This window comes from Hermetia illucens, chromosome 1 (genome assembly GCF_905115235.1).
Source record: "Hermetia illucens chromosome 1, iHerIll2.2.curated.20191125, whole genome shotgun sequence".
In the NCBI taxonomy this organism is placed as follows: Eukaryota; Metazoa; Arthropoda; class Insecta; order Diptera; family Stratiomyidae; genus Hermetia; species Hermetia illucens.
In genome coordinates, this window is record NC_051849.1 from 123,461,576 (window position 1) to 123,478,370 (window position 16,795).

Consider the following 16,795-nt stretch of genomic DNA (forward strand, 5'->3'; position numbering starts at 1 on the left):
CGTGCACTCTACAACCTGCATGACGTCATCATCAGATATCAATTCGTCAATACCACAACGAAATGAGTTCTTATGAATTGGGTCGCAGAGAATTATTTTGTTTTAGTTTTTTAGTTATTTGTCAGCCAGACATGTGTGTATGTAGGTATGATATATAATAGATGCGTGCTAATGAACTTTGCGGGTAGTGCCTAATTCAAATAGATATAAGAAGTAAATCGGAAATATTTGTACGATCAATTTATATACGTGCATATATGTGTACAGTATTCGGTAATAGGCAGTTTGTTTGTTTAGGATGAGCGTGATATCTATGGCTGTAATATGTACGTATGTCTCGTAGTTTGGAAAAATATGAAGGATTATGTTGGATTTGTAGCTATATACGGACAGAAAAATGTGCGTTGAAGTTTCTCACATAAGATGAACACAAAACTTTTATACTCGAAGCGCGAGCTTCCGGTATTCCGACTTGTTTATAATTGGTTCTGCTTCATTCAAATTCAAAATGTCAAATCTACTTTTTAACTTCAATTATTTTTCTCGACAAATCAAGGCCTTCTCCGCCACGGAGAACACTGGTGGCGGCAACTGTCAATCGAAACAACATTCGAAATAAATTTCGGTCGTTTAGCGTTACGCTGCGTATCGAAAGACAGTCTCGCAATTTGCACCCTCAAATTCTCGTATAGCAAGCCGTAAGTTCAACGCTTCAGATTTAGAAATTGTTAAATTATTTCCAGAAATATTCGAAATCTTTTGTATAATACTCCAAAAGATTATTAGGGAGAGAAAGCTAAATATGTAGATATAAATAATTCTCTTCGCTTGTATGCCATGTTATAGATACAGCTACTTTTGAGAAAAGTGTGGCAGATGGATGGCAAACCAATTTTAATAAGAGAACAATAAAGTTGCTTCATTGTAAGAACTAAAATCCGTTGGGAACGTTCTAATTTCATACTAAATCTTTAAAAGATTATTTCTATGTATTATTATAGTATGTTTATTCAATTTTTCATTAATTATAAAACATTTTTCCATGTAATGTTTTTCATATGGAAAAAACGATTTTCGATCTCCAAGTCCGATATTTGTTAATATATATAAGTATATATAAAAGTTTTAAAAGTGCTTGGAAGTTTATATATTTCAACAACAACCACTACTTGTAGATCCACCTTGATTTCCAGCGCCCGGCAAAGATGGATTTGTCGGGGAATGTTGCTGTCCAATTTTAATTCCATTAGCCTGAGAATACCCAATCTTATAAATAATAATTGTAATATGCATAAAAAAATACTTCACCTCATTGTTAATATCGAATACACCTTCTTGTATTTTTTCGTAAATTTCTTTGGCTGTATTGATAAATGCTTCCTCCACATTTGCTGCAGTTCGAGCCGATGTTTCCATAAAAACTAAGCCATGCTCACGCGCAAAAGCCTCGCCTTCTTCTTTCTTAACTTCGCGCCTCGAGTCTAAATCACTTTAAAATGGAAAAATAATTACTATAATTTCAGAGTTTGAAGGTAAGTGACCATTACCTTTTATTACCGATAAGCATTATAACCATATTCGAGTTCGAATGTTGTCTAGCATCTTCGAGCCATGTCGTTAAGTGATTAAAAGTTTCCCTTCGAGTTATGTCGTAGACTAACAATGCTCCAGCGGCACCGCGGTAATACGATCGTGTTATTGATCTAAAATTGTAAATTCACTATTAAGAGATCTCAAACTTCAAAAATGTACAGCTACACAGTGCGTTCATCATTGATAAAACCACTCTATTTTTTCCGGAAACTTTATATACATTACCACTGTAAGCTATGTGCAATTGCATAGAATTTCTTTTCTGAAAGTAACGCACTTATCGCGATTTTTTTAAACCGTTAGTTGTATCACTTACAGCATTCATTTATTTCAAATTATCCGTTCTGTCAACTGTTAATCAATGATAGCCACTTGCCTTCCTAAGGTTTTGTTTGTAACATAAAATCTCATTGACATCCGTTCAATGTCTGTCACACCCACTTTTATCAAAAGCGGCTACACCGATTTACGCGAAGTTTGGTGAGAAATGAATGCCCACCCATGCAGTAAGTTACATCTTTGGGTGGGAGGGAGGCTTCCCACTGCTCTTAATAACTAAGTTAACACGTGTTGGCATACTAAAAACAAAGTTATTGATTGTTTGACGTTCAGTTTTGCCGTCAATGTTATTAAAATAGCGGTAATCGCCGTAAATGTCCGAATCAACAAAAATTAACTGAGCCGAACGAAACTGCCCCAGATGGTGCAGAATTTTTTCCACGCTAATAATTGGCCAGTGTCAACTTGCGAAATATTAAAAACGCAGTCCACGCTAATAATTGGTTGACTCGTCTGACTCGTCCGTCTGTGGCAGGAGATTTATTCTAAAACTGCTGAAGCTATCGTCAAGAAACTCACTCATACAACAAGTCGCATCATTTTGTGTAAGTTTTAAGGCGTGATTCCCATATATGCGAAAGACAGGAGCAAATTTTTTCACAGAATATGGTAATGTGGGGTATCAATTAGTACTTTTCGAAAATGGTTTTATTTCTGATATTGGGTGAAACTTAGAGGAGTAAAGACTCAAAATGTGTGCCGCAAAAAGTAACAAAAAGTAAAAAAAAAAAACAGTGATGTGTCTATACAAAATCTAAGCCTCAATATTTGCAAAAAAAGGATGTAAAATTTTTTTAACCGCTCGACAATCGGAAAATTATTTTGCTAGACGAACGGCAGATCTACTGAGTAAATCACCTGAGAATATCGATGAGCATTGGGCCGCAATCAAAAATGTTCTTTTCTCGGGTGCTGCACAGGTCGTCGACCACGCCGCGAAGGACATCATAAGATCTGCTCAACTGCAGAATAGTGGAAGCGGATCGATGAACGGAAGGGGTTGGAGGCTGTACTGACCACTGCGAGTGATGGCGATCGTGTCGCGCTCGAACTCTGATACTGAGCGAAATGCCGAGAAATTCAGCGTAGTCTACGCCATGATAAGAGAGAATTTGCAATTGCGCTGGTCAGGGAAGCGGAAGATGGCAATGATTTCAGAACTGTATGCAGCATCATGAAAGAGCTTGCATGTGTTCGTCAAGTAAATCTTTCAATGGTCTTGTGAAGGATATCAGCGGTTGACTTCTCATCTACGGTGATGAACAACTGAAGAGGTGGAAAGAACATTTCATCAGGGTGAGGTTCCTCCTCTTGTAGATGAAATAGCTAGTCACCGTAACATGCGGATATGAACTGTTACTCAAGTAGAAGAGAAGTCATTTCGGCCATCATTGCACTCAAACGGAGTAAAGCCACTGGGTTTGACGGTGTCCCGGCAGAGTTATTTATCGTTGTATCTGCAGTCACTGCTTCCATTCGTACGGAAATCTAGGGAATCCGAGACCTTGCGCAGAGGGTGGAAAAATGGGATAATCGTTAAGATTCCAAAAAAGGTCACCACCGGTTTCGAGTATCTGTGTGCTCCGTACCATCGCAAAGATAATAGCTGAAATAATTCTGGAACTTATCAAAGAACATCTCGAAAGCTTTATCGACGGAGAGCATCGACCACATCAACACCATACGGATCAAACAAACAGTGCACGAAATTTAGATCTTCGCTACCCCTGCTCTTCATCAATTTCGAGAAAGCATTCGACAGCGTGTACAGGGAGTATATCTGGAGTGCTCTACACAGGAGGGGCATTCCGGAGAAACTAATAGCTATTCACAGAGCGACATATGAGTCCGCCAAGGTTGCATCGCGTCATCGATATTATGTTATATGTTATGGAAAAAATCTTTTTCATCTGGACAATGCACCGTGTCAGAAGAACAATTTGACAATGGCTAAAATCCATGAAACCAAGTTCGAATTGTTAAAACATCCACTGTATTCCCCCCTAGCGACTATCAACTGTTTCCAGTCCTAAAAAATTCATGCGTGGAAAGCGTTTTTCATCAAATGATGAAGTCATAAGAACTGTGAAAGCGTGTTTTTAAGCCTTTCCAGATTCTCACTTCAGGGATGGAATTCATAAATTGGAATCTCGTTGGAACAGGTGTATTGATGTTCACGGCGACTACACTGAACAATAAAGTGTATTTCAAACCATAAAAGTGGGTTTTTCTCATCGAACCGCAAAACTTATTGAACACAACCTGGTATAATTTTCTTGCGATAATGATAATCACAAAAGAATGCAAAGTTACCTTCTTTGGCCCGCGATATGACAAAAAGTCATCTCGGAAAATTGGATCAATCCCGAAAGGAATCAGCCTGCCGATAGATGACTCCAAATAATTTCTTTTTAAGCTGATATAGTGAGTGAAATTTCAATCGCCAAATTACTACAACCATAATGTGAGATTCCCCTCAGACCATGCAACTTTCAGGGAACTTTTTCTGAAAACCACATTGCTTGGATGCAACTCCTCGCTCACCCTTCGACAAACGTACGGCACTCCATTGGACTACTAGAGTATTATTTTTAATTCATCTACTAATATTACTCTCCTCTAATTTCCTCTATCAAAAATTGTAAGAATACTGGCAGTTAATAAAATAATTTCATAGTTAAAAGAAGTGTTTTGATTTGGTTAAGTTCTTAATTTTCAGGGTGTTAAAGTTTAATATTTTCGAGCAGCCGGTATTTCCGACCTAAATTTCGATTTGGTGTTTAGAAACTGTAAAAAAACAGCGAAACTAAACGTAAGTACTGTATGTTATTTCATTTTGCTAGTATGATTTTGATATTGATAAAGTGTGGTAGAGCGAATGAGTGCGAAATTGTTGTATAATGTATTAAATGTTTGCAAATGTCGGAAACAATGTCCTATCGAAGGAAAAACTAAATTATCTGTCGGTTGAAAGAGATTTCGCGTCCCTTAAAAGGGATGTTACGAGTGTTAGATAATCGTTGGAAAAGGAATTCGAAAATAGTGAAATGGAAACGGGAAGTTACGACGGGAATATAATATAATAATAATCGTTGGCGCAACAATCCAATTGGATCAGGGCCAGGGCCATAATAGAGGAAAATCAACAATTTCAGGATAAAAATAGCAGTCCCCCATAGCAGTTTTGTGTAAAACAAAACCTTATAAAAATCGATTCACTGTCTGTCTGTCTGTTACATGCACTTTTCTCCAAAACCGCTAAACCGATCCGAACGAAATTTGGTGGAGAAATGGGAACTATGAAATCCCACGCATACAGCGAGTGACATAAATTTAGGTGGCGTTTGAAGGGGGGCTCCCCATACATGCAAAGGGGGTATTAAAAAAAAAATTTCACCAGATATAGTAGGCATCAAATGAAGGGTCTCGATTAGTATTTTCCGAAACTGACATTCATTTTGGCGTAAATCGCAAAGTGCGTGAGTAAGGAGTCAAAATGTAAGCACTTAAAGTGAGACAGTGCTCATTTACGGAAACTACCCAATCCAAAACTCCGAAAAAAAATCAGGGAAGCGTGCTTAGATGGAATCTAGGCCTCAAAATATGTCCTATTCCAATATCTGCTCAAATAAACTTACTAATAGTACATTACCAACTTTTAGAAATTGACTAAAAGAAACCCCCTTAAATTCATCCTAGGACTTCAAAATTCCACCCAGCACAATATTTCACAATATTTCGTATGCATTTGCCAAGGTTCATGGAAATCTAGCCATTAACGCCAAAGTTATAGCAGTGCAAACTTAGCAATTTCGCGCGAATTAACTGCTTCCAAAGTCATGCAAATAAGATGCTGACGTCATAATTAGCGAGAATAATTGGCATTTGCGTGAAATATTAGAGTCACATTTATGAGGAATCTACTTCTCCCCAGCCCTTTTTAAGATTTTGTGTAACACTTATGTGAAATCTAAGCCCCGAGAGATATCCCATTCCGATATCTGATCAAATGAACTTACTAATAGTACATTACTAACTTTTAGAAATTGATTGAAAAACTCCCCTTAAGTTCGTCCTAGGAATACTAAATTTGCACCGGTATAGAGGGCAGTATCGTGCATACGTATGCCAAGTTTCATGAAAATCCAACTATAAGTGTCAAAGTTAAAGCAGTCAAAGTTATCAATTTCGTGCGCATTAACAGCATCCTAAGCCACATAAATAAAATGCTGACCATCATAATTAACGAGAATAATCGACATTCGGTTCAAATAGTAAAATTCCATTTTTGAAGAATCTACTTCTTTTCAGACTTTTTTATATCTCATGTAAGTTAAAGTCTTTGTATTTGCTAATAATATTAAACTCAGAGCGTGAAGCTATACGCTGACTATTATCAATACAGGGCTTTCCATCAAATGATTTATTTAAATGGCTTTCTAAACAATAGAGGGCAATGGAGTTTTTTGCTAAGTGACACGGAGCTGTCATGCACTCGTCGCTTGTCATATCTTTTTTTTAAGCCTTTGTCCCGTTCACAAGCGGGGTCGGCTCGTCGTGATCGGGTTCGCCATTTTATTTTATCAAATGTCTGATCTGGATGTACTCACGAGGCTTTTCAATTCCCATCCAGTGTATCAAGCCACCATTGTTTCGGACGGCCTTTTGGTCGCTTACCATTGGCTTTGATGTTCAGACTAATATTGGCAAGCGAATTCTCGTTAGCGCAAATTACGTGCCCATGCCATCGAAAACGTCTCTTTCGCAGTTTTTCCACGGCCGGTGCAGCCTCATATAGATCGCGGATATCTTCCATTGTCTTTAATAGTCACACTCAGAAATATAGAGAACGGCGGATGGACGACATTGCGGTAAATTTTAGATTTGAGGCATTCACTAATACGTCGATCACAAAGAACATCAGTTTTGGAATGCCACTTTATCCAGGTTGCGTTAATACGTGAAGCAATTTCATTACGCAGTTCTCCATTGGCTGATAGCATTGACTCGAGATTATTAAACCGCTCAGTTCTGGGCAGGTTACTGCCATTGACAGAACTGAGCGATTTAAATATCTCGAGTAAATGCTATTAGCCAATGGAGAACTGCGTTATGCTCCTCACATAGAGAAACACAAAACCTTTTATACCTTAATCGTCAAGTTTCTGGTTTCCCGAATTGTTTTATCTTTCCTTTGTCATTTGCGTGACCATCTTCTAAAGAGAAGATCGTCATTGCTTGCATCTTGTAGCCAGCTTTGACCCGAGGGCCGTGAGAGACCAGCTAGATGTTGCTGTATCAGCAAAACCTGTGTTCCTGAGTTCGGTTATTTCATTTTGGATTTTAACTAGCCAACCGTTTCTGTTCCCATTCCTTCCCTGCCCTGATCCACTCCAGACCAGCAGGTTTCCCACTCTTCTTTCCTCCTCACAGGTCTTGAAGTTATTAAACGCTTGCTGAAAATTTCTATAAGTTACCGATAGACCATTTTTAGCCAAGGGGTTGTCTATAACTAAACTATATGAGGAGGGAGTAGATCTTTTGAGCCTTATCAGCTGCTTAGAGTCCAAAAGCGCCTTTCTGAACTTATGGGGGGTTTGCCCGCCAGAGCATGAGCCACATGATGCGGTGAAGACTTAGTTAAACCTAAGGATCTTGCCAACTGACACGCCACATAATCAAGCACTGGTCTCACAATTGTCCTAAACACTTTTACGTCTCTCTCAGGTTTTATTCCCCATGAGAAATCTGTGGCAAAGTTTACTGTTCTCGCAGTCTGTTTTGCCTTTATGATTGTATTATAGACGTGATCTTTCAGGGATAGGGATTTCGTAATTGTCCTGCCCAGCAATGTTATCTCCGGTACCTTTTTTAGAGGGGACTGATGTACCAAAATTTTACGTGGTTTGCCATTATTTCTCCTTAAAGAAATCACGCTACTGTTTACTGGGAGTTCCATGGTATTATATTTATTCACAAAAAAGTCAAATTGTTTTTGTAGTAGCCTATCTACCTGATCATCCTCTGTACCCTTATCAAGGATGATAAAGTCATCTGCGTATTGATAGATGTCAGTTGAGTCATTGAGTTTGGGGTGAAGCAAGGTTATGTACAGATCGAAAAGTACCGGGCTTAAAACACTTCATTGGGGTAGACCACTGTTTATCGAGCACGATCATTCATCCAGCTTCAGCTCCTTGTATTCCAGAAAGCGCAGGGTCCAATAGTATATGTTAGATGGCACGTTTTTTTCTCTCACAGTTTCGGCAAGAAGAAAACACACCACACACACCGCTTTCACGACTCTGCCCTTACTCTTCACTAAGCACGTTATGGTCGATTTCCCTTTTCTGTATGCATAGAAATGCTCCGCATGGTTCATGGTATCCCTTCCAAGTCCCATTAAGCGCGCTCAGAAAGTGTAGTTTAGTTTTTTCATTCAGCCACTTTACATAAGAGTAAAGTATCTTATCATTTCCCATTCATTCATTCATGCATTCATAAGAGTAAAGTATCTTATCATTCCCCGAGATGACTGTCTCATGTACTTAGCAAGAACTTTGTTGAGATCATCCGTGTTAAAGTCCGCATGGAAATAGGAGGCATAAGGTGTTGTATCTAGAAGTACAAACCTTTTGCCATAGTTACATCCTATTTCTGTGAGAGATTCTTGTTTCTTGTATTTATCCCATGGTGTAAGCTGTGTGGAAAGTTGTGTCCTGAAAGTTTTTGAACCTGCTGATCTTTAACCAGAGCTGTTTGGTGCCGGTCTGGTTCGACATTTCTTCCCCTAAGTTATCCCAGAAGTTTCTTTTTGCCCTCCTGATTTCCTCCTTCCATTGTTTAGTTGCTTGTTTGTTCCTGAGGAAATTCCCGTAGTTTGGAGTTTGTCTGAAAGCTCACATCGCTTGATTTTTTTCACTTAGATAGGATCTTAGGTCCTTATTCCACCAGGTCTTGGGCTTCGGGGTTCTCCTAACTTTGTATGTCGCCAACTTGAACTGCTCCCATATTTGAACCGTGAAATTCCTCAGGTCATCTTGGGGCCGTAGGTTCTGGATCAATTGCCTAAGTTTGATGTTAGCTACTCGGAAGATTTGATTTTGACAATATCTTTGCTGAAGTTGCTTCTGCGTGCGTGTTTAAGATTCAATGCGCGTCCCGATTTCCACTAAAACCGAATACTGTCTGTATTTGGTGTTTTTATGGTTCAATTTCATTATCCGGGGCTTCTGCAGGCATGTTTCCGCTGATGGGGGTGGAAATTATTTTAGCTGAGTTTCCAACAGCAAGGCAAGCTGTTGTGACAAAATGCGCTGATATGCCAACTAAAGCGGGAAACACATCAGCGGAATGACTGCATGCGTGCGCAGTGGAAGAGCTGTTAAATCGCATACACTTGAGGATTATGTGCAACAGCGTGATTTTGTGTGCAGATAATCGACCTGCGTGCATATTTTATGTTATAAAAATCGTACAATTAAATGTCACTAAGGTCGCACATATCTCCGGCTTAAATTTAATTTTTATGAATGTAAGCGACGGGACTAACGCGACAAACTTTTGTCACATTAATAATGACCACTTATAACGCAAATATTGTCTTCCCCAGTACTCAGAATGAATTTCAAAAGTAACAGCCGAAAATGAAAAGCGACGGCAATTGCAAATGGCGTAATCTGTCATTAGCATGCGCGCGCGGATTAGAGCTTCCCTCGTGCGCATTCCGCACGCATCTTAATTGTATTTCCCGCTTAAGAATAACTTGTAAACAAAAGCAGAATTGTTAGATCAACTTGAAATTCAGGGAATGCTTTAATGACAGATGGAATATTAAATGTTCTTCGAACTCTTTGATATATCAAGTAGTTTAACCTTTTATTATAATGAGAGGACGTGCTACCATTGAACCAGACTTGGTAGAACCAAGCCGTTTTAAAAAAAACGCGCTCGTCGGAAAATACCAAACCTTGTATTTAACTGATTTTGCCGTTAAAAATATATAGTGCAATTTGTATGAGAAAAGAGTTAACTAAGAAGAAAATACATTCAAAAATATGTGGTAAAAACATGAAAGTCGTATTCGATTTTGAAAATGAATAGCCAGCGTATATACAGTCGGCAGCAATCGTATTCGTATGAAATATTTCTTTTGAGACACTATAAAATAAAAATTGTTCTTCGCGACAGTTATAACTGAAAATGCACACCTAAATTCATTTATGTCTTAGTTATATACAGAAGATCACTTATGCTGTGAATTTTTTTTTCCTAAATTCACCACAAACTGTACTTGACGAAAGAACAGCAATTAACAAAAATCATGATCGATACTCGACGACGCATTCGTATTCGTACGAGCAAAAAATGTCCCGTTATATTTCAGCTGTTGAATTTTTGGGTATATTCTTAGAAATGATTTCTGTTCTAGAATTTTTCTAGCACTCAAAAACGTCATTGTAGTTCGAAACAAGTGTTCGAAGTGATAAAAAGTGCAGGATGGGCAGAAAAGGCAAGGAAACTTCAATAGAGACCCGTGAAATCGTTGTATCCCTACATAATCAGGGAAAATCGTTAAGCGAGATAAGTAATATCGTTGGTCGAGCTAAATCAACGATTCAGTATATAATTCAAAAGTACAAGTCGGAGAATATGCTGGGAAATAAGCCGAGAAATTTAGGACGAAAAAAGTTGACACCGCGAGACGAACGTTTTATTTTAAGGCAAATAAAAAAAAATCCTAAGGAATGTGCTACAACGATAACCGCAAGACTCCACCAACATTTTAATAAAATAGTTTCTGTTGATACCGTCCGAAGGACACTTAAAAGGTATGGTCTCTTTAACTCTGTACCAAGAAAGAAACCGTATATCAATAAAGTAAATAGAATTAAACGGTTAGATTTCGCGAAAAGATATATTCACAAGGATTACGACTTCTGGAAACAGGTAATATTTACAGACGAAAGTAAATTTAATATCATCACCTCGAACGGAATTGGAAAAATTTGCCGAGAGAAGAATTCAAGCTTGCATCCGAAGAACCTAATACCCACCGTAAAGCATGGCGGAGGATCTGTTATGGTGTGGGGGTGTTTTTCTGCAGCAGGAACGGGCAATTTGCATTTCATTGATGGAATAATGGATGCTGCCAAATATGTTAATATCTTAAAATGTAATTTAAACCCAAGCGCGGAAAAATTACGAATACATGATAACTTTATTTTTTATCAAGATAACGATCCGAAACACACGGCTCTCAATTCGCGTTTATGGTTACTTTATAATTGCCCTAAAGTATTACAGACACCCCCCCAATCACCGGACATTAATCCGATAGAACATTTGTGGTCGGAAATTAAAAGAGGGTTAAAAAAATATAATATAAAAAACGCGGCAGACTTGAAAGATGCAATCGGAAAAGAATGGAGTGCAATATCCCCTCTATTTACAGAAAAATTGGTGAGGTCGATGCCAAATCGATTAAAACATGTTATTAAAAACAAAGGCTACCCGACTAAATACTAAATGCTTAATTTTCTCGTTGTTTTTTCTCGAAATTCATAACGTACGAATACGAATGCGTCGTTTAGTTATACGACAGTTTAACTGAATACTTAATTTTTGGATTTTATTTTATTGTTGAGTAATTGAATTTGAATATTATTTTGTAAATTTAATTGGATTTAGATATTGTATTTAAATAAAATTTACGCAATGTAAAAATAATGTTTAAAATTCTTTATTTTTTCATGATTACTTAATTTTTTCCCTCAATACTCACGGTGTACGAATACGGATGCTGGCCTCTGTATGTACACATTCAAAGCAATAGAATGAACCTAAGAGACGGAGATAGGTCCTAAATATTTTGATTTACATCAGGTTTTCTGGCACCAAACATCGAAAAATTTAAAAATCGCCGCCGTTTTGTTATTTTTTGACGAAATTTTTGTTGTGGTTCATTTCATAGAGAATTTCATGCTCATTAAAACCACCTTTTTTTTATCAGACGTTTTAGTGTCCCGAAATCATCGACGTCGTCAATTTTTGACGTTTTATGAAAAAAATTGTAACAAACAAAAGTTAAAATCTCCATGGTGACAGAGGGATTTGTTATCATGACTGGATGTCGGATGCCAGTCGACTCAGCTGTGAGTACTTGAGTAAAATCAGGGTAATAGTCTCGGGCGAGCGCAGTGCTAACCACATTGCCCCCTACAGTGTCATGTAGTGTACCGTTACGGTCTTGAATAAAGTACTCTAACACACTTCGAGGCCCTGATCCAATATGAATTGTTGTGTCAACCATTATTATTATTGTACTATATCTAAGTCAATATCAAGACCACCTTTTCTCCTACTTAATGCGTAACATTCGTAAATTTCCCATAATTAAGCCTATTATTTTGAAATGCCATTCGAAAGTTAATTTAATGGGGCAGCTTTCGTCAACATTGCAAGTTCGTATATTTAAAGTACCGTTATACATTTTCAATCTTAGATGAAAAATCGATTTTGAAGCTTCTTTAAAATTGGAAGAGTTATATCTTCCAAGTGAAATGTTAAATCTGGGGGCAGGTCAAGCTTTTTGACACTATTCACGAAAAACGCCATCACTCCGTAACCGTAAAGTATAGAGTGGCGATTCCACGAAACAAATTCCTGGTGGTACTATCTACCATTAAACTTTCTTCCACGGTGAACTAGACACCCTAGATAGTGGGTAGGTTGGTCTACGATTAATTTCAACAAGATACAAATAATGAATAACTTACGAAAAATCTAAAGTCCCTTAACCTGACGAAACATGAAATGCTATTATTCTGGAATTGTTTGTCGTTAGTGAGCAGTGTACGTTATATAAAAGTTAAAAGAAAACAAAATTCGTTAAATAAGAGGTAAATTATACTAAATTATATATTCTGATTGATATGATTGATAATTCATTATAAAGACGTTTTGCAAATGTGTTCGTAATGGAATATATTTTGCATTAATTTGGACGAGCAGTTCCACGGGACTTCGAAAAATTTATTAGGAGGAAATGGTTATATTGAACTACGTTTTTTTAACCGTAGTAAGTGGGAAACAATGAACGTCAAACGATTGACTAATTTGATACTAACATATCAACATGAAGTGAATCGAATTTAATATAGTTAATATGGAAAACTAAAATGGATCCGACAGAAACTAGTCGTCCAGCATACAATTCATTAGTACATTTTTTGTTACACATTAATTACCTGAAAGCTTCCTGGCCGGCAGTATCCCATATTTGTAATTTGATTTGTTTTCCATCGATCGTTATCATTCGGGCTCCAAATTCAACCCCAATAGTCAAGTCATGAACCGGTTGGAACCGTTTATCCGTGAATTGTAACAGTAGGCAAGATTTACCAACACCTTTATGGGAAAGAGTAAATATCAATAATTAACTGATTCAATTTTAGAAAAAAAGATCATAGCCATTCAATAATAGCGTAACGCTATATAAAATTTATTAAAACACATAGATAGAATTTATTATAAGACACGACTATAAACGGAAAGTAATATCTAGGGCCCATTTATTCGGGCGAGAAGCATATTTTCTAGTCACTTTCATTGACGAAAACTTGCTTTACTAAAAAAGTTCCGTCACATTTTTACATATGTAACAAGACCTGACTTACGATTTTCAATGCATATGGCCATTGCTAAATCGTAAACCCGAACAAAGACTTGTTACAATAAGCCATAAATTAACATCCAGAGTTAACTGCAGTGCGCAATAACTCCATCTAGTGGGTCTTATTATTCTCATTTTCTGAATGCTTTGCGTTTTCACATTCGGAAAATTTTGTTTATGAGCCTTATTCTTTGGCAAACGAAAAATCGATTTTTACCTGTGTCCCCAATGATGATGTACTTAAATAAATATGCATACGACATCCTGGACAAGTTTACAAAACTGTTGCAGAAATCTTCAAATATTAGCCGTGCGTAGCGACGAAATGCAGAAACGATGATTTCCTTACAATTCAACTTCAAAATTCACTCTTCTATCAACGACGCAACACCTTTTATCACAAAATTATTTCACCAAATCCCTGCGTCGAATTTACTTTGGCAAGTGCATATACTTTGACGTCAAAATTGTAGTAGATTATTGATTCGGTGTTTTCGATGACAACTAATCTCTCCGTTATTAACAGCAGCGTTTACACTACGCGCTCACAAATACCACGGCCATGAAAGCAGTGAATGCCGTTTTATTTGGTTTTGACGTTTTTGAATTGAAATGTCTCTGCGATATGAAATATTCAAATGTGTTTAAGGAGCTCAATTGACACTTAACTGGTGTTTCGTAATTGGTGTAGTGGGTCCAAAATGGCTCCAATTGGAAAAAAGCAAACAAAATAGTATTATATACAGTGGTCAAAAAAGTTTGTCAACAACGCACAATAAAATGTACACGAGAGGCAATGTAGGAAAACAATTCGTTTATCATGCCAGAACAAGCTGTAACATACAAAAGAAACATTATTCAATACACATGTACAAAAAAATGGAGGAAAGTGAACCACATTAGCACAGCCCTAGGAAAATGAAAAAAAATCCAACTTCACATTCAAAAAAAATATGTCAACACTACGAATAATGAGATAAATCGCGCTCGAAAAACAGGATCAAAACAATTTTTGATACTTCGTGTATCCATCGTTCGCTTTAATTACGGCTAACAATTGATGGGGCATCGGTTGCACCAGGGTTTGAAGATAACGCGTGGAAAAATTATTCTATTCATCGAGGAGTCGCGCTCTCATTTTTGCTTTATTTGTGACGGGTGAGCGCTGACGAATATTGCGGTACAATTGGTCCCATAGGTTTTCAATGGGATTGAGATCCGGTGATTAGGGAGGCGAGGCTAATATTTTAGGACAATTGTAAAGGAGCCATGCCTGGGTTGCATACGTTTTTTATTTCGGGTGGTTATTCTGGTAAAGCTGGAACAAATCTAAGGTGCCTAGTTTCTCAGCACTCTGCCGCAGATTTTCTTTTAAAATTTTCATGTAGTCTTTGGAATCATCGTTCCTTCAATAAACTGCAGTGCACCTACCCTCGACGCGCGAAACAACGCCAAACCATGATATTTCCGCCACCATGTTTAATGTTCACATTAATACTTTTCTGATTAAATTCAGTGTTTGATTTTCGCAAGACTCCGTTCTCCAAAAAGTTTCGTCCTTCGAGATGTACTTTTCTGCAAACTCGAGGCGCTTTTTCTTATTCACTGAGGAGATGTACGGTTTGTTGCGAGCGGTTCGGGAATTAAAACCGATACTTTTCAAATGAAGTATTACGGGATTTACGTGACATTTTCCATCTTTTGTTGAATCGATTGGAAAACCCTTAACTTTAAGAACAATTTTTTTTGTTGGCAGATTTTTTTTGACCATTGTATAAAGATTGTGAGGGAAATCTACATATTTTGAAAAAGCAATCCCTTTTATAAATACAAATCAGATTTTTCTTAGCTTTATCATTGATCTTTCATCACATATTTGCTTATTACTTACCGTCTTCGATTTTGAGTATCTTTTCTAAGTGTGTATTTCAGATAGTTGAAAAAAAAGAAAACACTTTTTTTTAGATTTAATTGAGTTCTGAATGGCAATGAAATATCCAAAAATGACAAACTAAACGTAGCTTCAAAATATTAGCGAATACAAAGCGAGTTCCTTAAAATATTCTTACAACTATTTATATTTGATATTTAGAATACATTACCGTCTTTATTATATGACTTACAAAAATATTTGCAAGATTTTGAACATTGTTGAGATTATTTTAGGTTCCTTTTTCGGTCACATAGATAGTAATGCCCTCTTTTATGTTTAGATTTTTCCATGGTTTCCACTTGTCTCGTGTGCTCTAAAAAGGTTTCTGTTCCTTTTTTGAAATCAGTAAAACATTAATAATAATAATAATCGTTGGCGCAACAATCCATATTCGATCAGGGTCTTGAAGTGTGTTAGAGCATTTCATTCAAGACCGTAACGGTACACTAGGAGGCAATGTGGTCAGCATTACGCTCGCCCGAGATTATTACCCTGATTTGACTCAGGTACTCATTCACAGCTGAGTCGACTGGTATCCGACGTCAAATCACGATGCAAGTTCCGCTGCCACCAGTGAGATTTGAACCGCGACCTTCCGTATGACAGCCTAGCGCTCTAACCACTGAGCTCAGTAAAACATTACTGAGCATTTAATATGTTTTTCGTGAACAAATAGTGTCAGCAAAACTATATATATATATTATTATATTGATTGCATTTCATAGGCTTTTCTAAATTGGAAGCTTTTTACAGAACTAACCATTTGCACCTTTAAAACACTTCGAACCGGCTGCACGTGTTATTTCCCTTTGCCCCATAGCATCACTGGAAAAACTATCCACATGGATAATCACACCGTCTTTCAAGCTACTAACATTTTCCGTTACTTCTGTATCATTAGTACCAAAATTCATCATCGTATTATCGCCTTTTATCATTATCGTTGTCAAAATCTTACCCCACATGTGTTATTTTCCTTCTCCACAGAGCTAAATACTGTAAAAGCTATTCAGATGAATAATTACGTTACACCGTCGTCGAAGCAGCTAACGCTCTCCATTTCTTCTCTCTCACTAATAAGTTTGTTGGCACTCGGCGCTCGAAATCAAACATATCTTCCAGAAATTTATGTACTGAATGGACATTTAGATTTCGTGACATTTTTGTTTCAAATTAATGTACTAAAATTATAATGAAAAACATGAAAATAATATTTATAAATACAAATTAAAAAAATATATGTAATGTCGTGGATC

General features: G+C 37.1%; 1 protein-coding gene across 1 annotated transcript; it reads right to left on the reverse strand.

Annotated features, from left to right (window-relative positions):
- Positions 1 to 990: 990 nt before the first annotated feature.
- LOC119654491 (ras-related protein Rab-2A) lies at positions 991 to 14,081 on the reverse strand. The gene is made up of 5 exons (XM_038059918.1): positions 13,824 to 14,081; positions 13,182 to 13,341; positions 1,548 to 1,703; positions 1,309 to 1,489; positions 991 to 1,251 (listed from the first exon to the last, which is right to left on the reverse strand). Exons 1-5 carry the CDS (start codon positions 13,867 to 13,869, stop codon positions 1,153 to 1,155), a joined length of 642 nt encoding a protein of 213 aa, XP_037915846.1. The 5' UTR covers positions 13,870 to 14,081; the 3' UTR covers positions 991 to 1,152.
- Between the last annotated feature and the right edge of the window lie 2,714 nt (positions 14,082 to 16,795).

What these genes read in the sequence shown, in the direction of transcription:
- LOC119654491 (XM_038059918.1), bottom strand. Translation starts at nt 13,869, where the DNA reads ATGTCGTATGCATATTTATTTAAGTACATCATCATTGGGGACACAG. An exon ending in CATCATCATTGGGGACACAG is followed by an intron (nt 13,342 to 13,823) that starts GTAAAAATCGAT and finishes TTTCCCATAAAG; the next exon opens with GTGTTGGTAAATCTTGCCTA. An exon ending in GCCGGCCAGGAAGCTTTCAG is followed by an intron (nt 1,704 to 13,181) that starts GTAATTAATGTG and finishes TTACAATTTTAG; the next exon opens with ATCAATAACACGATCGTATT.